Source organism: Oreochromis aureus, linkage group 4 (genome assembly GCF_013358895.1).
Source record: "Oreochromis aureus strain Israel breed Guangdong linkage group 4, ZZ_aureus, whole genome shotgun sequence".
NCBI lineage: Eukaryota > Metazoa > Chordata > Actinopteri > Cichliformes > Cichlidae > Oreochromis > Oreochromis aureus.
In genome coordinates this window covers 9,794,592-9,818,505 of record NC_052945.1, presented here as the reverse complement: position 1 = coordinate 9,818,505, position 23,914 = coordinate 9,794,592, and the positions used below count along the sequence as shown (strand labels likewise).

Sequence of the window (23,914 nt, the reverse complement as noted above, 5' to 3'; positions counted from 1 at the left end):
GCTCTAAAAAATCAGCAGCAGCATGCCTTGCCTGAGACACTTTACTGATGACTCTGCATATTACACAGTCTTGTGAGCAGTTGTTATTAACAAGTTTCTACTGAAGAAGTAGTCCTTAGGAAGAGTGTTGACAGCATGCTCAGTAGATTATTTAGAGAAACCAGGACACTGTTTCTGGGTTGAGATAAACCCATTTTTTACTGAAGTGAACTGGCATTATCTTGATCAGCGTGAATGATGTGCTAGTAGCATTTGTTTGGAGCGTCTTTTTCCATTTCGCTCCTTAGACCTGTCGAGATAGATGCCGAATTAGACAGAAAGCCACAAGAAGAGTTAACCAAAATGTGGAAATTAAGTCCTTTCTGTATGCGTTTCATTTATCTCCGCTTGAAGTGGTGCCATGGTTACTGCAGGAGGAATTAGAAAGAGATGAGATAAATGCTCTCACTTTCAGAGGAGTGGAGTTTCTTGCAGGAAAAGGGATGAAAAATTGAGTAATGGAAGTGAGAGATGATAGGCATGTAGTGCTTTTATTTGTTCCGTAAGAGCAGTTGCAAGGCTGCTTTCAACTAGCGAAACAGTGAGATGGTGAGCCAAACACCAATGGTTGTGATGCACCGAAGAGAGAACAGTTTGCTGTTCGCGTGTCAGTGTGCCCGAGTGTGACCTCTGCACCTGGGCCTATATTGCTGCCCGTGCCGATGGCCAACAGCTTCAATTTTACATGTGAATGAATTATGCAAGAGGGTAAAGGAGAGACAGGCAACTGAGCAAGACAGAGGCAGCAGAGCATGCTATTTCTCTAGATGCATTAAACATTTTTCTTTAATGTGTTACTGTACTCCTTGCTTTTGGCCTCATGCATCTACATCACTGCTGCTGGCAGTATATCAGGGAATACTGGGTAATTATAAATGTTAGCGATATTGTTGTCTTGCTTCACTTCCTGGAACAAAAGAATAATCAATTATTCATTTTTCTTGCTTACTAGGTGATTTCATCTTGGGGAGTTGTGTTACATGCATAGTCCTGTAGAATATTCCTTTCATAACACAAAGCAAGCGGAGTTCATGCTTGGTGCATCTGTTTCATTTTCCTCAGGGTATTTCAGCCCTCTGTGTTTAGAACAATATTGTGTGCACATGCTAATGCAAATACAGACAGCAGAAAGTGAAGTATTGGCTGTATCTCACAGCGGTTTCAAGAATATATTGTTCATTACATCATGAAGGCTAAAACTCACTAATATTGACTGGAAAATTAATATACATTGAAGGACAGAGTTAAGTGTTCTTCTCATGTGGAAGGTCATGGAGTAAAGATGCCACAGAACCTGACCTCTCAAGGACAAGGTAGAAAAAGGTGTGCAGTTGTTGCAAATCGCTGAAGTTTTTTGTAAAGCCTTAGTCAGCTCCAGTTCTCCTCCTTAATGTGACATTATTTTGCGATAAATGAAATAGCAGCTTTCATAACGCCAGCAAGCAATGCTCCAAAGACCAAGAAGGCTAACATTCCCACAGCTAATTTCCAAATATTTGCTGAGCGTATGTGTATTTCTGCGATGTTGTTTTTTAATGTGTGGCTTTTTTTCATGCAGCTAGAGAACCAGGACTCAGTGCGAACGCTGCTGAAGCGGACAGAGGCGGAGCTGAATGTGCGCGTGACTGATGCCCTGAGGAAGCAGGAGGATCCTCTCCAGAGGCAGCGCCTCCTGGTGGAGGAAGAAAGACTCAAGTATCTCAACGAGGAAGAGCTCATCATCCAGCAACTCCAGTCAGTTACAGTACATGATTTGTTTCTTGGCAGTGCATTGTATAACAGTTGTTGAGCAGTACATGCTTGATGATAGAAACCAGTAATAATTTTAAAAAAGGGGGGTTTCCAAATATAGAAGAATCTATGAATGCAATCTGTGCTATAGGTGAATACTGGTTGACATTTGTGTAGTTTAAGATGTATTTTAACTTGTATTTTCTAATCAAATCAGACATAGCAAAATTCATGTCTTTTTTACAACACACTGATAGGATAAAACTGTCGCTATAATTAAGCCCGGCACAGAGCAAGATGCTTATTAAGATCTGAGGTACACGACTGTCCAACAACTAATTAAAGTGACTGCAAAATGAGTCCAAAGAGCTACCTTGAGATTTAATAATCAGATAACCTGCTTCAGCCCTGTATGTGGAAATTTTCACTGTGTTGAAATTTGCTGGATCGCTCTGTGAGTCGAAGAAGACTTATTGAATGTCACTCATTTCTGCACTTGGATTTCAGAATAATTAGTTGAACTGTTAGATGATCCCTGCTAATCGATGTCTGGTACTTTGCCTGGCTAGTGGCAGCCAATTATTTTCATTAATTATACACTGAAATTTTATTCATCATATGTCTTGAGGACCAGACTAGATCAACTCAACATTAGCACTTAACAAATTTATATTTGCGTAGTTTATGTTTTCTTGAAGGCGTTATATTATATAGCTATTTTAAAAGTTTTTTTTTTTTTACCTCAGTTGCTGCATGAAACTTTCCAAAACTAATCTGTACCTCCTCCAGTTCAGCTTGCCCAAACTGTTGATCTAGTTCCCAGTTGATTGAGAGACAGTTTATTGGCAAAAGCATGGCTGAAACTTGAATATCATGATTTTGAGATAAATATTCAGTCGAATCTAAGTGTGGCGGAGGAATCCCTGGTGTTCAGCCTTCTGTCTGTTCCATCTCAGCGACCTGGAGAAGTCAGTGGAGGAGATCCAGAAGGAGTCGTCTGTCAACCACAAGCTGGTGACAGTGCAGGAGCTGGAGGAGAAGGCCACTCTTCTCAGAAAGCTGGGAGAAACACTCACGGAGCTGAAAAGTGAGTCATTCTGGTGGATTTCACTGTACACGGGCGCAAAAAGGAAAACACAGCCTTTATAATGCCCTAGTTACTCATCAATGCACTGGCTAACTTGTAGTCACGAACAGCCAATCTGTAGCACTTAATCACCCTCAGATTACTCATTGTCTCAATGAACTCAGTGACCATTTACCTAAATTGAAAAAGGTTATGGTTGCCTACCACAAAACATTTTGGATAAAATGTAATAGATATTTTTTGTGGGATCACAGTTGGCTCCCTGTGTTAATCTGTTGCTTTCCCCTGAAGATCAATTCCCAGGTCTGCAGAGCAAGATGCGGGTGGTGCTCCGGGTGGAGGTGGAAGCTGTCAAATTCCTGAAGGAAGAGCCACACAGACTTGATGCCCTGTTAAAACGATGCAAGACTATAACTGATACCCTTGCTACCATGCGCAAGTATGACCTAGTACAACAATACCTACGTGGTAGTTTGTATTCCACTAAAAAAACAACATTAAAGTCTAATAGCTGTCTTTATATCGAGTTAGAGATTTTAATAACCCTTTAAATAGTGACAAGGAAGCACTTGTCCAGTAAATTCTTAAGCTCTTAAGTATGATCTGAAAGCTCTTAAATAGGTCCAACACTGACTGACCGGTATACACTTGTAATCAATTCCGGTCAGCCCAGTTTTTCCATTTCCACCTGTGCCAAAGGCATAATGTTTTCACCCCCATGTGCTTGTGTGCCAGCAGAACATTATGGATTTTCATAAAACGAGGCAGTGAGAGAGGCCTTTGACCAAGAAAATTGATTAGATAATGTTGTTGATCCAGATCAGAAACTTTCATGCTTAAACATTTGCTGTTTTTTTAAGTCAGAGTTGTTCTGAGTTCATTAAGAGATATAGAAGTGATTTAAATCCATCAAGTGTGAAGAAAAGCAGTCTTTAAGTGTGTAGTCAAGCTTCCAGTATTGTTGTACTTAATTGGCATTATTGAATGTCACACTGATGAATGTCCTTTTCAGTCACATGAATAACAGTTTTAATTGTGCGGTTAGTATAGACTAGAGGACTTTGAAGGACTTTTTCCTTCGGCATGCCATTGTCTATCTCCTAATCAGCCCTGTGTCCAAAAAGCGCCTCACTCTCAGGCTTAATTAATCTCAGTGATAAAAGAACTCATCTAATGTTGCTCTTTTCTTTCATCTTTTTGGGTAACAGTAAGTTGGCAAATGCATTCAGTAGCAGTGGAAGTTTTTATCCTTCAGCGTTTAGTGTTTTGGATCTTTTTTTAGCATTTGCAATTCCTTTTCATTTCAAGATCTGTATAATACATGTTTGTTGTTTGTGTTACATTTAAAAATGTTGATTAATTAATTCTTCTTCTGTCTTGCTAGACAAGCAAATGAGGGAGTATGGAAGAAGCATGAAGACTTCACTAGTTCATCATCCAAGCACAACGAGGACTTGCGAAAGTTTGCAGACTTTGAAATCCCCACCAGCCCACCGCTCGCCATCAATGACCTCGGGGGAGGCAACAGCTTGTCCAATTGGAGCCCTCACTCCAGCCTCAGCCGTGGACATGGCAACCCATCCGGCCTTCACAAGGATAATCATCCTCCTGTTCCCCACAAGGGCAAGGCTCTGGAAGAGCTTGAGCGTCGTGCTGCTGCTGACAAAGCTTTGTCCATGGAGGTCCGACTGGTAGGGATTATTTCTGCTGTTTATTTACACGTTTTTCACCATCTGCTGTAAATACTTTGTGATGCAAACCAGTAAACCAGTGAGGCATGACCATAGTTTTGTGTTCATACACTGCTCATATCCACCTCTCAACTTCACAGGCAGCAGAGCGGGACTGGGAGGAGAAGCGGGCCAGTCTAACCCAGTACAGTGCTCAGGACATCAACCGTTTGTTGGAAGAGACCCAGGCTGAACTAATGAAGGCTATTCCAGATTTGGATTTTGCTGCCAAGCAGATTAAGCCCTCCTCCAACACACCATCAACACAGACCCCCCAGAGTGGGGCAGCGACCCCAGACCACCGTGCCAACAAGCCCCAGCACAAGCTTTCTGGGAAAGAGGGAGGGTCCAGGCGTGGCTCTGGTGAGATGAGGCTCAGGCTGCATTAGTATGATGGATCGAAGTCAAATTAGACAGCCAAGAACCAAGGAAAGGAGTTTTGTTTCATAGCATCCAATTAATTTTTTTTTAAAGAATCCAATCTTTAATTCTTCAGTAAACAATCTCTGTTGTTTAATCAGTTTATTAAACTGCATGTTTAAAACATACAGTTGTGCTTATATCATAATAATTTGGGGCTTTTAATTACTTCTTTTAATTGTTCTTTTTCCAGGGTAGATTGATTGAAGAGCATACATCTTTAATGGCTTAATAAAATAAAAAAAAATAATTTGAATGTTTGACCCTCACACAGGGTCAGGATTAAATATACATACTCAGTTATATAGAAACTCTCTAATAATACTTGGTTAAATGTCTCTTAAAAGGTTAAAAGTTACTGTGGTGGGGCGTGGTCTGCCGTGCCATGCCGGGAGGGTGGACGCACCTGCACAGCATCCTTAATCGCACCCGCTGAGTTAAAACACGGGGACTCAGGGGTTGGTGTGTGTTGTGGTGTGATGTGATCTAAATAAATGGCTCATAAGCACAATCTGTGGTCCCGCTGTGCCTTAATTCCACCACAGTTACACTTCAACTTTATGCTTGTGGTAGCCATCAACAAGTATGTATGAGTTCAGAGATTTGGGAAGGCCATTCCAGAAGCTTAATGTTAGCCTGTTGTATCCACTACAAAACCAGTTTTGATGTGTGTTTGGGGTCATCGTCCTGTTGGAACACCCAGTTGTCTCTAGCTGTGGATTTGTACAATGTGCTGGTACCACTGGAAGCAAAACAGCTCCAGAGCATGAAGCTACCACCACCATCCTTTACAGTTGATACAGTGATCATATTTTTTAAAAGCCTCACCTTTATTCTTCCATACATAAGCTAAATTGGATTTGTTGGCATGATATTGTTTCAAAAATTCTGTGTTAATAATCTAATAATTGTTTCTAATGACATGTTACTGTGTTTTCAGATGAGCTTACAGTACCTCGGTATCGAACAGAGAAACCCTCCAAGTCCCCTCCACCTCCACCGCCTAGACGCAGTTTCCCCTCATCTCCAGGAGTGACCACTCGCAGTGGGGAGCCACTAATTCCTGGAAAAAGCATAAAGGTAACTGAAAAAAATAGTGTATTGAACAATTCCAGTGTTTTAATCCTTAAATCTACAAATGATCATATTAAGATTCCCCTATAGATATATTTGAGCTTTGGACAAGTTCTTACCCCTTTTTGTTCTTGTGGCTCTAGAAGTCTGAATCTGAAGAGACAGAGGGACAGAAACCTCACATAAAACTGAGGAGGACTGTGTCCGAAAACCCTCGTCCTTCATCAACACCTCCCACACTGGCTTCTGAAGAGAAAGAGGAGGGAGAGGAGGAGAAAATTGCTGCCGAATTGGAGGTAAGGAAAACACAAGGTTAATAATATCCCCAATAGTCTGTTGTTCATTGAAAAGAAAACAAAAGGAATGTTTTTAGTATTCATGTTACGTCCACAATTTGGAGCAAGTCTTTGTGTGCACACAGACAGACAATGTCTGTTCAGATATGCTCACCCTCATTACCACATGTTCAAGCAGCAGGTGCCATATGTCCCCAGCCCCTGGCACTGTGAGAGCCCAAAGATCACATACTGCTCACTCACACACATCATCACCCAGGGCTCACAGATCGCAGCCAGACAGATGGATCCTGATAGCTGCTTGGACTGTGTTTGAGATGACCTGCTGAAACTGAATAGAGTAAAGACTCAACAGTAATTGAGTTTGATCATTCAGCTGCTGCTGTGTTTTTATTTTGCAGATAATAACAGTTTGAAACTTTCTTTTTTTCCCTCCTCAGCTATTTGAGAGAGCCCCGCTCAGGCTCTCTAAGCCAGCTCCCCTTTCCCTGCTAGTTAGCCCATGCAGTATGAAAAGTTTACACCCATCCAGACTGGACCTGTGGGCCCCTGAGGCCTCAGGCAGTGAGGTAACCCTTTGGCTTACCCTGAGTGATCTACCTACTAAGTTTCCATCTCTTCACTTCTGCGCCTGCTACCACACACAAGAATTATTAACTACATCACCAGTTCCAAAAAACTTGGGACACTGTATAAAAACTGAAATAAAAAGGTGCAAAAAAACTTTAAGGTAAAAAATAAAAAGTAATTTGGAATTTGATGGCAGCAACATGTCTCAAAAGTCAGGACAGGGCAACGTTTGCAACTATGTAAGCTTATATATCTGGGAACTGAGTAGACTAGTTGCTTGAATATTGTTTTATTGTTGTCTGATATAGAATTCTAGCTGCTCAGAAGTCATGGGTCTTCTTTGTGGTATTTTCATTTGTGTTATGTGCCAAATATTTTCAATTTGTAATATGTTTGAACTGCAAGCAGGCAAGTTCAGCACACGGACTCTATGAGCCTTACTGTTGAAATAAATGCAGTATCAAAGTAAGAGTGTGTGAACATTAGGTAAAAAGTGTTCAGGCTTAGAAAAAAGCACTTGTATGTGTGTGGAAATGAGGCATGTAGTAAGAAAATGCTTTGAGTGCTCAAACTGAGTAGAGCACAATAAGTAGTATTGGTGCGTTAAAAATCAGTATTACCCTTTCCAGATGTGCAAACTGCTGATTCCATGGCAATAATGCACCATTATACCATCGGAGATGCAGGCTTTTGAACGAAACTCTGATAACAAGCCAGATGATTCCTCTTTTCTTTAGTCCAGAGGATCCAGCAGCCATGTTTTCCAAATCCAATTTCAAATTTTGATTTGTTTGACCACAGAACAGTTTTCTACTTTGCCTCAGTCGATTTTAAATTAGCTTAGGCCAAAAGATAGTGGCATTTTCTTTTGGATCATGTTCACATTTGGCTTCTTCTTTGCATCATAGAGCTTCCGCTTGCATTTGAATGCAGTTTGCTGTGGATAGCACAGCGAACTGTATTCACAGAGAATGCCACCTGAGGGCATCCAATATTGATTTTTGGCTTTGTGCACAGAGATTTCTCCAGGTTGTCTAAATCCTTTGATGAAATACTGTAAAGGCTGAGCTATTTAAAGACTTTCATTTTATTTTCAGGGACATTATTCTGAAAATGTTCCACATTTTTTTAAATCCAGCTTTATGTAGATTGGTAAACCTCTGCCCACCTTTGTTTCTGAGGTCTGCCTCTCTAAGATGCTCTTTTCTGCCTTTTGTTGCACCTTTTTATTTCAGGTTAAATAATTTTGAGAAAAATACATCGCTTTTGGGATTTGCAAATCATTGCTTTCTGGTTTTATTTCCATTTTACAAAGCATCCACACTTTTTTGGAACTGGGGTTATAAGCTTACTTTTATCTAGTGTATATGGGCAGGAGCTATACAGAGGTTTCTGCTGTTAATGCGCTGCAAACCCAAAGCAATAACTGAAAGAGTCAGGTTTGTCTGACAGTGAGTAATTTGATTCAGTACGTTCATTAACAATTTTTCTAATCACTCCCATTTATACCTGTTACACAACTTTTTACATATGTTTGTAAAAGTCATCAGTCCTTAACAGGTATTTGCACTTATTGATAATAAGTGCAAATAATGTGCTTTTGTGTGTGAGAGCCAGTATGTAAAGAATATACACTGAGCATCCTGGCAGCATTATCTACAAAGGTATTAGATACGATGTGATAATACTTCTTTCATGCTTTCTGATGTGCTTGGGTGTTTTTAATGCCATGGTTTGTAATCTCACTTGAAGTTTGTGCTTGGAGTGTGTTTAAATTTAAACCTCAAGTGCTTTCTTCATTTATAGGCAGGGCACATGTCTCCTGTCCCCCACATCGTGTTGACAGAGTGCTGTCCTGCTTCGCTCACAAACTCAGAGGATCCTGTCAGAGATTTAGGGAATGACCTTGTGGAGGAGATTCAATCACAAGATTGGACTGGTCATCATTCAGTCGGCAAGACTATAATTTCAAGGAGAAAGCATTCAGGGGGATTTGAAAGTCCTCCACAGCGAGAACAGTGTTCAGATAGTGAATTCAAACAGGAAGTTGCCCTGCTGGTGACAGATCTGGACATGAGAGTGGTGTCTCCTCTTGAGGTCCAAGAGCTCAGTGAGACTAAAGGAGATGTTCTTCACACTTTAATCATCTCACCGCAGACTAAGGAACTGTCTGAAACTCAGCTGAGTCACCGGCCTCTGCTAGTGCTCTTCAAGGTACAAAAAACTGTCAAAGAGGCCTACGAACTGCTGTATTCCCTTATGGGGACATTCGAATTAAAATTCTCCCATGCCCCAGGCCAGCAGATGTCTCTAGCTGAGGCTCTGAGGAGAGGCATAGAGACGGGGGCTAGCATGCTGACATTTCACCACAAACCTGAAATTAGGTTAATACCTGAGATACAGCTGAGCTCAGTAAGCAGTACTCTTAACCCTAATGGGTCAACTAGCTCTGCGGACACTCCGAGGAGAATGACCGAAAATGTCCGACGCGCCACCTACAAGAGGCTGGACAGCTTGGAGGAGACTATTCGAGAGCTGGAAAACACATTGATAGAGATCAGCGGTCATGCTACTAGAGAGCAGCTGTACAGTCAGACAGTCATCAACAGTAGCCCTGTACCGACGACTGGTAGTCCAACTGAGGCGAAGAAGCCACCACTCCCACCCAAGCCGTCCGCCTCGGGTCCATCATCAATCCAGGTTTACTGCTTACACCTCCTATGTCCATTCCTGCTCTGAAGCAGCATCCTCTTTTTTCTTCTCTTCTTCTCTGTGGATGACTGTTGGAAATTCACTTTCCAGCTTCTGATGTCTGCTCCCTGATTAAACCGGCATGCGACTGTATTTGAAATCGAAACCGTGCAGAGGGGACAGACAGCAGACTTCCTACCTACTTGTCTGTTCTGTGATTAGTGCTGGGGCTGCTCTCCTGCTGAGCTCAGAGTTGTTAATTGTTTTTTATTGATCTGTCCTGGTATCTCCTATCTGTCTGTGAGTCTAGCTAATTTTGCCTTTTGTTATACCAAGAGGCAATAAAAAATAAATGCATTTTCCTCTTCTCCTTTTCTGCTCTTTACTGGTTAGTACAATCTAATTAATTTAATTTCTTATCTTAGTTCTGCCCTGAAATCCAACTCTCTTTTCCTCACTAATCATTTTAAGCACAAAGCAATACAACTGCGGTTATGCTTTATTAAAAGGTAGCACGAGGACATATTTACATTAAGCTGTATCTTCCATTATCCAGGATCATTTTGTTGTACATTATGCTCTTTTTGCAGCAGCTGTTTTGATGTGTCATTGCAAGGTAAACAGAGACATTATTAATGAGATTAAGAATCTGTTCCATGTACATGGGCCAGGTCCCGGTATTGTTCATGTTGGCCTACTTAAATCCCCTGCTGTGACAAGTCAGAATGGCTTTTTATAAAAAGGGCCTGTTGCACACATTACAGTGGTTATGCTTAAATGGAGCCTAATATATCTGTTCTGTGAATGTTCACTTTAAAAGATCAAACACAGTAGAAGTTCCCCATATGAACACCTCAAGCACAATAAACAGGACGAGGCTTGTAACCTTTTTAATAAGTTGAATTTAATTGCTGCCCTTTCAAATCATTTCAATGCAAGGAATTGAGAATATCACATTTACAGCAACTTCTGCCCTAAACTGATGTGAGAAATCCTTTCTCGGGGAGCTATTCAGACACGCGTCACAGATAAAAGAGCCACTGACAAATGCAGATGCAGCACTTTTGCGACATTGTTTTGATTAAGTGCGTATTCATCCATCCACATAAATTTACAATCCATGTAAACAGCTGACCCAAAATGTTTAATCATAAGGACATAAACAGAGTCATTTAAACTGTTTAGCTGCTTTCAGTTAACGAGATAAAACTACAAAGAGAAAATTCAATCTAATAAGTTTAAAAAACAAAAGATTTCTTACCAAAGCCTAGTATCACTTCTAATATACTTCACATTAATATGTACTGACCATGTGCTGAACTCTATTACCAGATGTTGTCAGTGGCCTGGCTTTAGCTCACCTCCAGCTGACCGCTACACAACAAAAGATTAGTAATTATCAAAAGCATTCCTGTGTCAGCTGCCACTTCTCTGAGAGGTCTTGACAGCTTGCGTAGCACTCCCCGTTGCTCTGATTGTAGCCTACCACTCAGGGCAGGGCTGCAATACTTGACAGTCACACTGTCATGGTGAGTTTTAGCCCTCTGATGTAGAGCCAGAAAGCATTCCCATGGGCACGGCTGAGGATTACAGAGTCTTCACACATTATTTCATCACTCCAACTTCAACCACGTTCATCATTTCAGCATGACCCTTCTTCCAACTCTTGTCCAACATTTGCTGGCACACTTACCAAATTCACACTGACAAGAAATCTACTTTCAGAACCCATTAGAGTTTAGTTTTTAATTAGCACATCAAACAGCAAGTTTACTTGCAAATTTTATGATCTAATTTTAAAATTCTGCTTCTCGTTAAAAAAGGATTTGGCGCAGAAGGAAGGTGGTTACAAGTCTTTCTTCTCTGATTTAATGTAGTAGGGGTAACTGACTATTTGATATTAGGGTTAATCTTTTGTTAGTTTTCCTTTCAGCTAATGTCTCTGTGTGCAGATGAGGCACAGTTGGATGGAAATTTGACTGGATGTGTATTTGTTTTTCTGTGTATTAGAGAGAGTCAATAGAGTAACTCAGCAGGAAAGATCATTAAGCACACTGCCTCGTGGATCCTGTGGTGAGGCTAAGCTACGCAACGTCAGTTTTGATGCCGCATTTCTATATTCTGGTCTTTGTCATCTTCTGCTGATAGATAGTGAAACTCTGTGAAGTGGATAGTTCCATTTTATACCAGCTATAAGCTGAGGTCTTAAAAACCTTATTAGTCTCAAGAGAAAGACTTGATAAAGGCTGGACTCAAACTCTGTAGTAAGTAGATGTGTGTCTGAGGCTTAAATTGAAGACACTGTAGAGGGGAAGTGACATCTACAGACATCTGCTGTGTGACAAAGTGTTATTAATGGTTCTCCTCTGTTCTTCTCTTGTTTATTCTATTCTTAGGGAGGAACTAATTCCGGTGGCGGGAAGTTTCTCCACTCCTCAGCTGCCTCCAAACTGAAGCACCTGCAACAAAACAGCACAGAAAAGACTAAAAGTGGCAAAAGAGAGGACTTCATGAAGGTCCAGGGCCAGCAACAGGTACAATTTGCCTTTATGTTTTGCACTGTTGAGGCCAAATCAAACTTAATCTGGCAGTGTCTGTGCATGAGCCCTATGATGGACAAGTGGCATATTAGGTGTAACCATCTTAAGCACTTAATGAAGGCTTGTACAAAATGAAGATATAAAAAACATGAAAATTACAATAATGATCATTATCTGCCTTTATGCCCACAGAGTCACTATAGTTGAAACTGCCAGAGGTTCAAAGAGAAATGTTTTTCTTCACCTTTATAAACATGAAGCTGTCATTCTTAGTAAAATGCAAATTAAATGTTTAAAATCAAAGGTTTATTTATTGAAGTATTTAATTATTAGGGGAAAATGCCGTATATACTGAATGTATACCAATAAAGTACATTTAATTTGACCAGATTCTGTTAAACGTACTCTTTTACATTATACTTATGTAGTCAAATTGCTTAACATCAGCATTTTCGGCATAAATATTTTTTTGAGTGCAAAAATCTGGGCCTACCAAAAATCAAGCTAGAAAGGATAGTATTGATTTTGTTCTGTGTTTAAGCAAATTTAATTGCTTTGTTCCTCAAATAGAGACATATTTTGCGTTAATGTTTACACCACCTCCCCAACAACTTCAGCAAGCCTTCGTTCAGAGTTATTTTCTCGAAAGCAAGTGTGTGCGCATCCATTCACGTAATCCACTCTGCACCAGATCAAGATTAAATAGGCCTTAACTACCACTCTTCACTGCCACTCGATCCTTTCTGTGCCCCGCAGAACCACTGCAACCTTTCAGCATGATACCTTCCTCGCCCTCTGTGTATTACAGTCTGTGTAACATTCAAGATGCAAACTTAACATTCAGCAGAAGTGATGAATTGAATTCAAAGCCAGTTTTGCCAACAATCATAAACTTTTTAATGCCACATTATTGTGACAGGCTCATCATCACGGGAATGATGAATTGGATCAACGGATTTTCTGCAGGCACTGTCCCACAGAGAGATGCATGTCACACAGGTTAGAGTGATGAAGGATTAGCACTTTAATTACCTAAGCAGTGTTTCATGTCTGAAAGTCTTAAGTGGCTTCTAATTATATAATTTAAACCTATTAAAGTGTTTTCATGTGTTAGCATTATGGATGTGCTTGCATCTTTTTTCTGAAGTCTGACAGAAAATTGGGTATGAAGAAACTCTTAAAAGTGCTTGAGTTTAATTTATAAAACTTCATAAACTCCCTCTCTAAGTATTTGTTGTCATGCATATGCCTGACAGCTGGCTTTTCATTCTTTTTTCAGTTTCTAATATGCTGGCATTTTAGAGGTTTAAAGTAAGGCAAAAGACTGGACATAAGGATGCTAGATGGCCTCTAGAGGCAAGGAAATTGAACTGTTGGAGCATGTCGGTCAAGTAAAGCCAAGAGAAGATTTTTACAGCATGCCGGTGCACGGGAGGGGAAAAAGGCTTAATGTCAATGTAATTTGAAAAATAACCGAAGCAGTGAAGTGCACCTAAACCTTCATAACCCACAGAATTTGACAGAGCATTCAGACACAAATTCAGTCTTAAAGATTGAAAAATGAATGCGTTAGGCAGACAGCCAGAGACTTGAGACATGGGGGGCTTTGGTTGCCTCATACTGAGAGAAGATTGAGAAGAATCTCTACAGAGCCATGTAATAATCACCCCTTGAGTCACTGGCAATCACTGATTATTCAGTATGAAGAGGGCAGTTCTCTTTCCACCATAAAGTCTTTCAGGTTTCCTCTTCTTTATGTCTTTTTCTTCCCCTTTCCGCTTTCTCTACTCTGCAATTTATGCATGCTGGCCCTTTCTCCGTTTCACTCTTCCTCTGTCAGTCTCGCTCATTCCCCGAGATTTGGAAGCTGAGTGGATGCCTACACTTGTGTAATGAAAGCAAAATTAATCCCATTATTTCAGTATGACACTCACAGGCAGCACAGTCTCTTTGTCCACAAACTTCAAAACAGTCATTGTGAAAAGATGCTGTACGAGTGAAAGCGCTATCCTCCGAGGGACGGTGGACACTCAAAGCTAATTGTCGGCGTGGGAAGTCGGTGCCAAGCAGTTAAGGGTAGCAGCATACCACAACTGTGTGATGAATAACAAAGAGAAACAAATAACCAGCTGGTTTAGTCTGGGAGAATAAAGAGTCAGCTGTGGTAGGCGCTACAATAGCCAATAACTCTATTTTGTATTATTTTTAACGATGAGGGACTACTAGTCCCTTTGTACATTTCCAGGTGTTGTATAAAGACAAGCGAAAAACATTTATTCGATGCAAAAGTGCACTTGATATAATAATTGGCCACTTTATTAAAATGTTGGTAGGCCTCCATTTTTAAAAATGCTGCCATAGTTTGTTAGCTGCTTTAAGGCTAAAGAGGTTAGTTGGCCAGATACTTGTCCTAAATATCGATGCTTCTAACGATCACTAGTTGAGCTCCTGTTACATTCATTAATGGTGGCGATCCTCATGGATGAACATTTACAGACGGGCTTCTGTAAATGTGCAAACTGGAAGTTTGACAACAGTTTTGATGCACAGTTAACAATCATTGAGGAAATAAACACCGGCTACTTGTAATCTGGACCTCTACTACTGGTCACAAAGTAGCTCTATCATGTAAGTTGTGCAGACATCTGCACCATTACCTCCCTATCTGCTCAGTTTCCTTCATAAACATTGGCAACATTCTTCTTCAACTGCCTAACAGAGCCAAAATTTTCTTCTATCCTTCCATCTATTTTCTTCATGCAGTTCAGGGTTGCAGGGGTGCTGGAGCCTCTCCCAGCTGTCATCGGGAGAGACATGATGTAGTCCCTGAACATGTCACCAGTCTACTTGAAAGCTAACACAGAGCGACAGACAGCCATTAATATTTACACCTTTGGCCAATTTAGAAACACTAATTAACCTGCATGTTTTAGACCGTGGGAGGAAGCTGCCAGGGGGAAATTTAGCACAAGAATTATCTTTTTATCTTTTTATCTAATACAACAAAACAAAGAGCCGTAGCTCGAGGGAGGAAAAAGAAACTCAGAAATAAATTTTGCTGTGAGGCAGACTTGTGACCCCTTGCTCTTGTTATGCACTGTGACAATCCCAATAAGTGAGGTTACCATTACCAGTTCATGCTGCGATGTGGATAAATTACATATGGATTTTTTGCGTGTTGAAAAGTGAACAGCTACATGAAAGTGTTTTTTTAATTGTAATAATGTAATCAGTAAACAGGGCAGCATGGTGGTTCTGTGGTTAGCATTGTGGCTTCACAGCAAGAAGGTTCTGGGTTCCACCGCCTGTTCTGTGTGGCGATTGCATGTTCTCCCTTTGGTTTCATAGGTTCTATGTATACAGAAGAAAATAGATGGTTAATCAGTGCAACACAGTTTTTGCTCTACTTGCTGTCAGACTGTGTTTACTGTAAAAGGTCCGATTTAACAGCAACAAAACTATAAAAGAAGAGTTGAAATTGGTGAATAATTAAATTAAGGCTATACTAGTGATACTTATCTGTCTGTCTGTCTGTCTGTCTGTCTGAATGTCCTTGCATCATTAACTCCATACATATTTTTGAAATCTTTAATGTCAAATGAAAATGGTGCAGAGCCTGATAATTTAGTTTAAAGATTGATGGGGCAAAATCTGTCTACTAAATCATTTTAAATTCAGTATAATGAAACAGCTGAGCAAAGACTAGGCAGGAAAAAACATGCTGATTATCTGCTGCTCATCTCATCAAATTATCAAGGCGGCTGGCTGATTTGCATACTGCCTTTAAGAGCTAATTAAGAACTTTTGCCCAATCTACATTTTACTTTACCTATCTTTTTTTTTAAAACCCGTCAGTGACATCTGGTGTGTCATCTTTCTGAAGAGAAATTCAACTTGCAGCCGCTAAAAAAAACCCAAAATATGATGTATTCTTTAATTTTATGAAACCTTAAAGTTTAGCTGATATTTTTGAACCGTGTAAAATGTGGCAATGACTACAGTTAATCACAGTGCTTCCCATCAACATTTCACCACCAAACTCACTGCTAATTTTTTAAAAATATTGTTGTTTTAACAATCAGATGTGCCCACCTTGGGTGATCGCTCTCCTTGGCGCCGAACTCAAGGTAAAATAGGCTATTCTCCTAAACATCTGCTGTTCATAGCTCCCTAAATGGTCCCAAACTTTTACCCCTCCTTCCATTTCCCCTTGGTGTTTTTAGATTGTTCTCTTTTGTCTCTTCTTGCCAAACCGTAATGACATTTCTGGGGCATTTTAAATAGGGTCCGAACCCAAGGAACGAGGACAGCACTTCAGAGTCTCCTGATGGTCTGCTGTCCCCTGCTCCAGCTAGTACACGAATAGACCTAAATATCTGAATACATTTAAATATCTTTACCGCACAATGACACTTTCCTCCAGATGGCATGAAAGGTAGCTGGTGTTCATTCACTTGTCATGACTGAAAGCCAGCTGGAAGGATAGTTTATAATTTTTAAGATAAGGAAAGATGAATTGGTACCACTTTTTGGTTAAACTTGGGTCCTGCCGTTTCAAGAAAAAATACTGATTGAACATTGCGGCATTTCTATCACCATAAATTAGGATTATGGGGTAGGGATAAAGTTGGCCAGTCAGATTTTCATAATGGCCTTGCTACACCTTACCACAGTCTCAAAAATGTTCCTTCAAATAAAGCTGTATAAAATGTAGCTTTTTTCCCCCAGAGAATTAGTTTCTTTTTTAGATTTAATTCTAGCGTTATTTATGTGTATTTGCAGGTGTTAAAATATAGCGCCTCGTGCCGCTGTACTCGGGCTGCTTGCTCAATAAAGCTATACTGAGACATACTTAGCCCATTTCAGGCATGAGGATCCTTCAAATCAATGTGTTGGATAAGAACAGACAGTTCAAAGCCACAATTTCTCTCCGTTTGCTTTGGCACAGATCAAGGAAGGCATGACAATGTGAATCACTTTCACGCCGCAAAACCCTATTTCCATTTCCCATTTGGCCACTTATTACTTCTGGCAGTAAAGCAGGCTAGTTAAAGGTGTTGGGCATGAGTTGGGGTTAGTAAGGGACTATCCATGGAGGTTATCATTTGGCAGGCAGGTCCGAGTGCGTGAGATGAAGGGGTGCTCTCCCACACTCGCAGACCAGAAAAAAATGTGTCCACCAGGCTTGAGAAGAGTTCCTTGAGCAGAAGGAACAGCCCGGCTCTCTGGGAACGGTTGGCAGCCCAGGATCTGGAGCTGCAACAGAGCAGATGAAAGCCTCCCAGCAGTGCAGTCTAGACTAGCACACCTGCTGTCTTTTCAAGCAGAACTAATTCCCGTAATCCCAGAACAAACAGAGTAAAACTTTTATAGCAGCAGAAATCAACTTTTCTCCTGTTGCTTCATCTGAAAAGTACAAAAACACATTTTTTGCCATATATTAAAAAGCGAGTATTTACTTTTTAAAATGGATTTGCACATGAAACACAGAAACTGTTCTCTCAGATGTAGTCTGCTTGACAAAGACAGACCAATACATGTTGTAAACGCATCACCCACAAGTCTCAATCTACTGTTGAAACAGTGCCATCTACTGTCTCATTTCTGCATTACACAAAAGAACTGAAAGGATGTGTACATTTTTAATGAGTCAACATTAATAAAACAAGTGTCAAAATAAAGGTGGTCAACAGTGTCATTTGCCCACTTTCACTGTTGCACCTTCTCAGTGGTATCAGTCATTTTGTTTATCACGTGTAGATGGCAGCCTCTGTCGTGGCTTGCATCACACAGTCTGATATCAACCTGAATAACAATCTCCTGTGTTTGTTTCCTGTTCTGTTTTCACTCCCCCTCCCCTTCACTACATGTTTCTTCTGACACTTGTTCCTGCGGTGCAACCTCACCTACCCCGTCACCCCGTGTGAACCTGTGCTGCCCTGCACCTCCTGGCCTGCCCATCTACCCTACCTATAAAACCTGCAGCAGTGAGCAACCTGTCCGTGTCCAGCCTCTTCAGTTTCCTTCTTCTCCTGTTCACCTGACTCCAGAGATACACACAACCATGTGCTCCCTGTACCTTATCAACTACTTTCATATCCCCAATGTTTACTCTGATATATGGTCTGACACCCAGTCTGTGTAAGCGCGCGTGTGTGTGTGTGCGTGTGCGTGTGCAAGCATGCTTGTGCAGAAATGTTTGAGTGTAATAGTAAAGGAAGGTGCTGCAGGGCACAGTACCCAACCACAACCAATTTTAAGACTTTCATTTTTCATGATTTTTCCCTTCGACCCCTGAAAACCTCATCTCTTTACATTCCTCCTCTGCTCCCTCCTGTCTTCTGTGTCCCTATTCTACCTGAAGGCGAAAGGGACCTACAGCACCAGTGGCAGCATTGAGCCATACCTCTCTGGTATCAAAACGGGCATTTTTTCAGGCCGAGTGGCCTCTCCTGCGGCAGCGTTTGTTCCTGGTCTGAGGAAGTATCCCCAGGAGGGGGCGATGCCTGCACTTACAGCCTCCTCAAGCCAAGCAAAGGCCCTCTTGGCAAGCCTATCTGCTTCCGGCCTGAGCGCCGAGGCCTTGCTCCTTTCCTCCGCCCTTCGTCATCACCGCCTTCTACGTGAGCAGCGAGCCTCCTCCCTGCCCCTGCCCAGCAGCCAATCCTCCTCCCCTACTCCAACTGCTACCTCCTCCTCTTCATCCTCGCCAAGCACCCCGACTCCATCCCTATCTCCCTCCTCTCCCACCTTTGGTTCCTTTGCCTTCTCCTCTGGAGTTCTCAAGCCCAGCAGGCGTAGCCTCGACAGCTCCAGCCTCAACAGGTGCAAAGATGGTGGCAGCAAGCCTGTGAAAAAGGACTTTTACCCTGGCAACAAGTGATGAATAGGAGGAGGATAAGGACTTTGGATACAGTTCTCAACCACAACCATCATATCATGAACCATAAAGATGAACTAGCTGCATTATGGAACAATATTCTTTATATTCCAGTTCTTATAAGATTTTTTAATTTTTCTTTTCTTGTTTTTTCTCTTTCCTTTTATTGCACAGTCTACCACAGTGTAAATGGAGTCACAGTTTTCTTCACGGACAAGTTTCCTACTCTGATCCGGTACCTTAGTTCTACTGCAGTTCTACCACAAAGTCATTCTGTCACCTTCCCAGATAGAGAGTGCACAAACAGGCCTCCCCTCCCACCAGCTACCTGCTATAAGCTGATGTGGTCTGGATGTATTTGCTGACAGCACCATTCTCACATACCCTCTCTCAGTGGGTTGTTAGTGGCATAGTGAAGTATCTAGACTGTGACTTTGATCATATAGAAAAAAGAGCTGCAATAATCACCAAGTGAGTTCAGTAGTTGTGTGTGTTCAGGATAGTATTGTTTTGACTTACCTGCATCACCTGACTGAATGTGATTCCACTCAGAAAACAAAAAAATATTTCAAAAAATCATAAGGTGGCCAAGGTGATGAATGAAGTTTCAAGCTGTTTAGTGTTAAAAGGGCATTTGTGGCTTTTTTTTTTTTTTTAAATCGCCTGTTTTAAACTCTAAACTGGTGCTATGTTTTCCCCTTTGTTTGTACAAACTGAGCTTACACAATTGTTCCCCCCTCCTGTCTCGGAGTCTGCTTTCATTTAATTTTGTATTTTAATCTATATTTACAACCCTACAAACGAAATACTTGCATCAGCAATTAGGGACATTTAAAGTAGATGTCTAATTGGAAAACTGGAAACTGCAGTGCATTCACAAGAATATAGAAAAGGCAGCAGTCCTGAAATAGCACAAGTCTTTTTAAAGAAACGACAAAGAGGCACGGTTACGCAAACAGAAGGGAAAAGTGCAAACGATGAATTGTATTCAAATGTTGGTTTTCATATGTGTGTATTAACTAGTTAATTATGACAATCAGGATGTTTCCACAGTAGCATCTTCTAGGTTGCTCTGGCATTACAGAGCCTGACATCACAACCCATCCCAAAGACTTAAGCACACACACTGAAGAACAACACACAAACACACAGTCTCTCTCACACACACACACCTGAAAAAGCAACCTGTACAGCACAGACTCAACTATTTTTTTTTTCTTTCAGCCAATCTCATGTGAATAATCATCGTAGGTCACATCTGTTTCACCACTTATAAAGAGCACTCTGGTAAATTATGCCATATTAATCTGATCTCACCCTCTGATAGATTCTTTCTTTTGGGATAGTAGTTCAAAACTACTCACATCAAAGTTTAGGTCTTATTGTAAAATATAACACATTCTGTAAATGAGCAGATGACACATAAAGCCTAAAAGTGAGTCTTACAAACCAAGAGCGACACAAGAGGAAAGTATTGAAATTTAAAGCAAGCACAGTTGACTGTCAAACACAAAATTAACCCAATTAATGAGAATTAACTTTGTAATTTTCGTTAATTATGACAAGCACAAAGGTCAAAGCATTCCCATATACATTTGATATGCTACACATTAGATTCCAAGTATCGCTTTGGTTATATTACCTGCATTTTGAAGCATGAAACTTTTATGAATGAAAGCCTTCAGTGTTTCTCGATGATAGAAACTCAAGTTGGGATTATTTTCAAGCACATCAAAGGTCTGTCAGTGTGAACCCTGCACGAGGAACCTCTTTGGAAGCTGCCTGTCCTGTGTGTTTGCCTCGAGGCAGCCTGCTGGGGAGGTGAAGTAGCTGAATGGACCGTAACCGACAAAGTGATTCTTCTCACTGGTTCTCCAGCATGACTGTGTGAAATCGATGCTTTGTGGCATTGAGGTTTAAAACATGTGAAAAGGGGCTCATGTCAAAGAGTAGGCAGCTTTAGGAGAGGGGATTAGTTTGGGGACATGTGTTTGAAGGATACTTTAATAAGGGCGGCTTTGACTCGTCCTGTGTCCATTGAGAGCGCTTGTGAAATAAAAGACCCAAAGAGATGAGAGGAAGGGTCTGACAGCCAGAGGGCACTTCTTTCCCTGCCCTCTTCACTTTGCATTGAATTTGGTGTGAAGGATCTCTGAAAGTCAAAAGTGCTTAGCTGAGGTTATCCAAGAACAAAGTTTGACGAGCCTCAATTATGAACAATGTGTGCAATATATAATTAGCGCTCTTGCAATTTTACCAAGGCAGTGCTCTTTGCCTTTGACATACTCCTGCCTGCTTATCTACAAGGACCTGTAACCATGTTTTTCCCAGTGCCTCTAAGACGTTGCTCCTGCCAGAACCCCCCAAATGATCTTGTATTACAGTAGTACATCAGCAGCAATGACAGAATAACCCATTTACCCAAAGAAGAAGCTGCGAGAACTGGTTTGTTCCCATTTTTCTCAGATAAAAGAAAACGGCACTTGAAATGCAGTGCGTCAGGTTGCAGCAGTGGCATTTGACTAAACACTCCCCAGCTCTAACAGTGTGCACAACTGCAAGCTCGCAGCACAGCGAATTAAGTCTCACCCCTGGGTGCTCTGTAGCTCTGCCAGGCAGGTTCAAGCCCCGGGTTTCATATTGAGTGAAGTCAAATGAAAGAAATTCACTTACTCATGCTGTTCCACACTCAAATCCATAACTCTCCAAGTTAAATTTGCTGCATTTGCGTCTGGTGAGCAATGGGGAGGAAGCATGCACGCTTGGCTGCTTTCCCCCAAGTAAAGTCTGAAATGAAACCCTCCCAGAATTGCGTGACAGTGCTCTCTGGACTTTTTTTTTTTTTCAAGACAAGTGTTAGTGGGCTGTGATTTCAACATGGCTGGAGGTTTAGAGGGCATGTCAAAAAAAAAACTCACAGTGGATGCCTCTGGCAATCAGAAAAACTCAAACTTGAAATGAAACAGAAGAAATATACATATATAAATATATCTAAGTGAGATGTTTGTGTATGATATTATAATTGTGAAGAAAATGTGATATATATATATATATATAAATATATATATATAGGCCTAGATTAAATTATATACTGTAAAATGTCATCATCTCTTCTGTTTTATATACTAGTGACCATTTTGTACAGATTTTTCTTTTTTTAATTCATTGAGAGATATTGCATTTCACACTGAGATTATTTATTCATATGCAGAACATTTTTATATTTGTTTAAAATCTCTGTATAGATAAGAGTTAGCCTCTGTAATATACTCTGAAGTTAGTTCATTTTTAAATTCTAAATTTTTCTTTACGAACACCAAGTTAGATTTTATGTAATTTTAATTTGTAAAAAAACACACAAAAAAAGCTTTTCCCTGAAAATACTTGTCCAGCTCGTGTACACCTTTGCCTCTTTATGTGAAAGGTCACTTTAAGATATAAGAGGCTGGACCAGTGCCTGTGTGTTGGGCTTATTTTGCTACTGTTGTTTTATTTTGGGAAGGGTACTTTTTTCTGTAACTGTGATCAGTTTCTGTTTTATTTTTAATTTTGTTTTTTCGTTTCTCCCCATTCTGTGTCGTGATGATTGAGCTGGTATTAATGATACTGGAGATGGTCGGAAACACATGTTGTAGTAACTGTGAGTTTGTGGGCCTGAAAGCGTCATACAAGGCCTTGCTGCTTTGAAAAAAAAAGGAATAATACTTGGCTTTAATTTATCCCTGTGTCATGCTTGCCTGTGAACAGGGATGGCAGGAATGTGGATCCTCAGCACAGAAAGATTCAGGCAGGTGGAAGCTCATTTTTGTTGCTTATATTGCTCCACCTGTTCCTCTGAGTGGCTTTACGTAGCAGTTATGCTAAACCATAAATGTAAAAAAAAACAAAAACAGAAAGTTGGATTAATAAGGGAATTATGTGGAGTTTATGAATTTAACCTTTTATCTTTTCTTTTGCCATTGTATCTTTTTTTAAATATAATGAATCTACATTCTATAGTATGTATATGAGATTTTTACATGAATGTGTGGATGTTCCAAACTCTTGGCATCAAAAGTAGAAAAACAAAATTGACTTGTAAATAGGCCAAGTCATTCCTAGCGAGTTCAACAAATTGTTATGTCCAAAAGAAGATGTTTTAATAATAAACTATGACGATGGGTACAAAGGTATATACAAAACAATGCATGTATAGTCTCAAGCAATCGCACGGTGATTTAAAAAAAAAAATGTTGTCTACATGTTTTCTCAAAAAAGTGAGAATAAAGCAGAGAAGGGTTCTATGTTATAGGATTACAAACATGAAGGATGAGACATTATTTTGGTATGTGTGACACGGGCATGTTCAGTCTTACTGTGACGTTATGTGACAATGATGATAGTGGCTGAGAGTGCGAAAAGGAGTCAGGAATGCTTGAACGCACCCCAACCAGAGAAGTCACCAGTGATGGTGTCCTCTTTCCACAGAGTAACTCTCCCATTTGTAGAGTAGTGTGATATAAGAACAAAAATAATACAGAAAATAGATCTATGATATAATGATATATAAATTTAAAAGCCTACTGATACTGGAGATACTAATTTATCAGTGTGGATGCCATGATATTCTGTGAGAAATGTGTGTGTTTTTCCTGTGAGAAGACAGCAGGCAGTTGAACCTGCCTTCTTTTGTACATAAGTTGCTGTGATTGTGTGTCAAATAAAGTGCAGCTCTCTTGTACAGTCGTAGTGTCTGATCTTGCTTTAAACTGACTTGTCAGCAAGTGAAGCTTTTTAGCCTTTATTATGACAGGAAAGCTGGGAGAAAGGGAAGACAGGTAGCAAATGCCCCTGAGTGGGCTCAGAAGAAGCCTCTG

General features: G+C 40.6%; 1 protein-coding gene across 1 annotated transcript in view; it reads left to right on the top strand.

Moving 5' to 3' along the window:
• The window catches only part of si:ch211-278a6.1 (SRC kinase signaling inhibitor 1), a 57,832-nt gene extending 34,054 nt beyond the window's left edge, over window positions 1–23,778 (top strand). The window contains exons 12-22 of the mRNA XM_039611264.1: window positions 1,598–1,773; window positions 2,727–2,857; window positions 3,149–3,296; window positions 4,242–4,548; window positions 4,689–4,950; window positions 5,948–6,087; window positions 6,225–6,377; window positions 6,818–6,946; window positions 8,754–9,647; window positions 12,035–12,172; window positions 18,543–23,778. Coding sequence (XP_039467198.1) covers window positions 1,598–1,773; window positions 2,727–2,857; window positions 3,149–3,296; window positions 4,242–4,548; window positions 4,689–4,950; window positions 5,948–6,087; window positions 6,225–6,377; window positions 6,818–6,946; window positions 8,754–9,647; window positions 12,035–12,172; window positions 18,543–19,061 — 2,997 coding nt within the window. The 3' untranslated portion in view covers window positions 19,062–23,778. The remainder of the gene's footprint in view (window positions 1–1,597; window positions 1,774–2,726; window positions 2,858–3,148; window positions 3,297–4,241; window positions 4,549–4,688; window positions 4,951–5,947; window positions 6,088–6,224; window positions 6,378–6,817; window positions 6,947–8,753; window positions 9,648–12,034; window positions 12,173–18,542) is intronic.
• The last annotated feature ends 136 nt before the right edge of the window (window positions 23,779–23,914 follow it).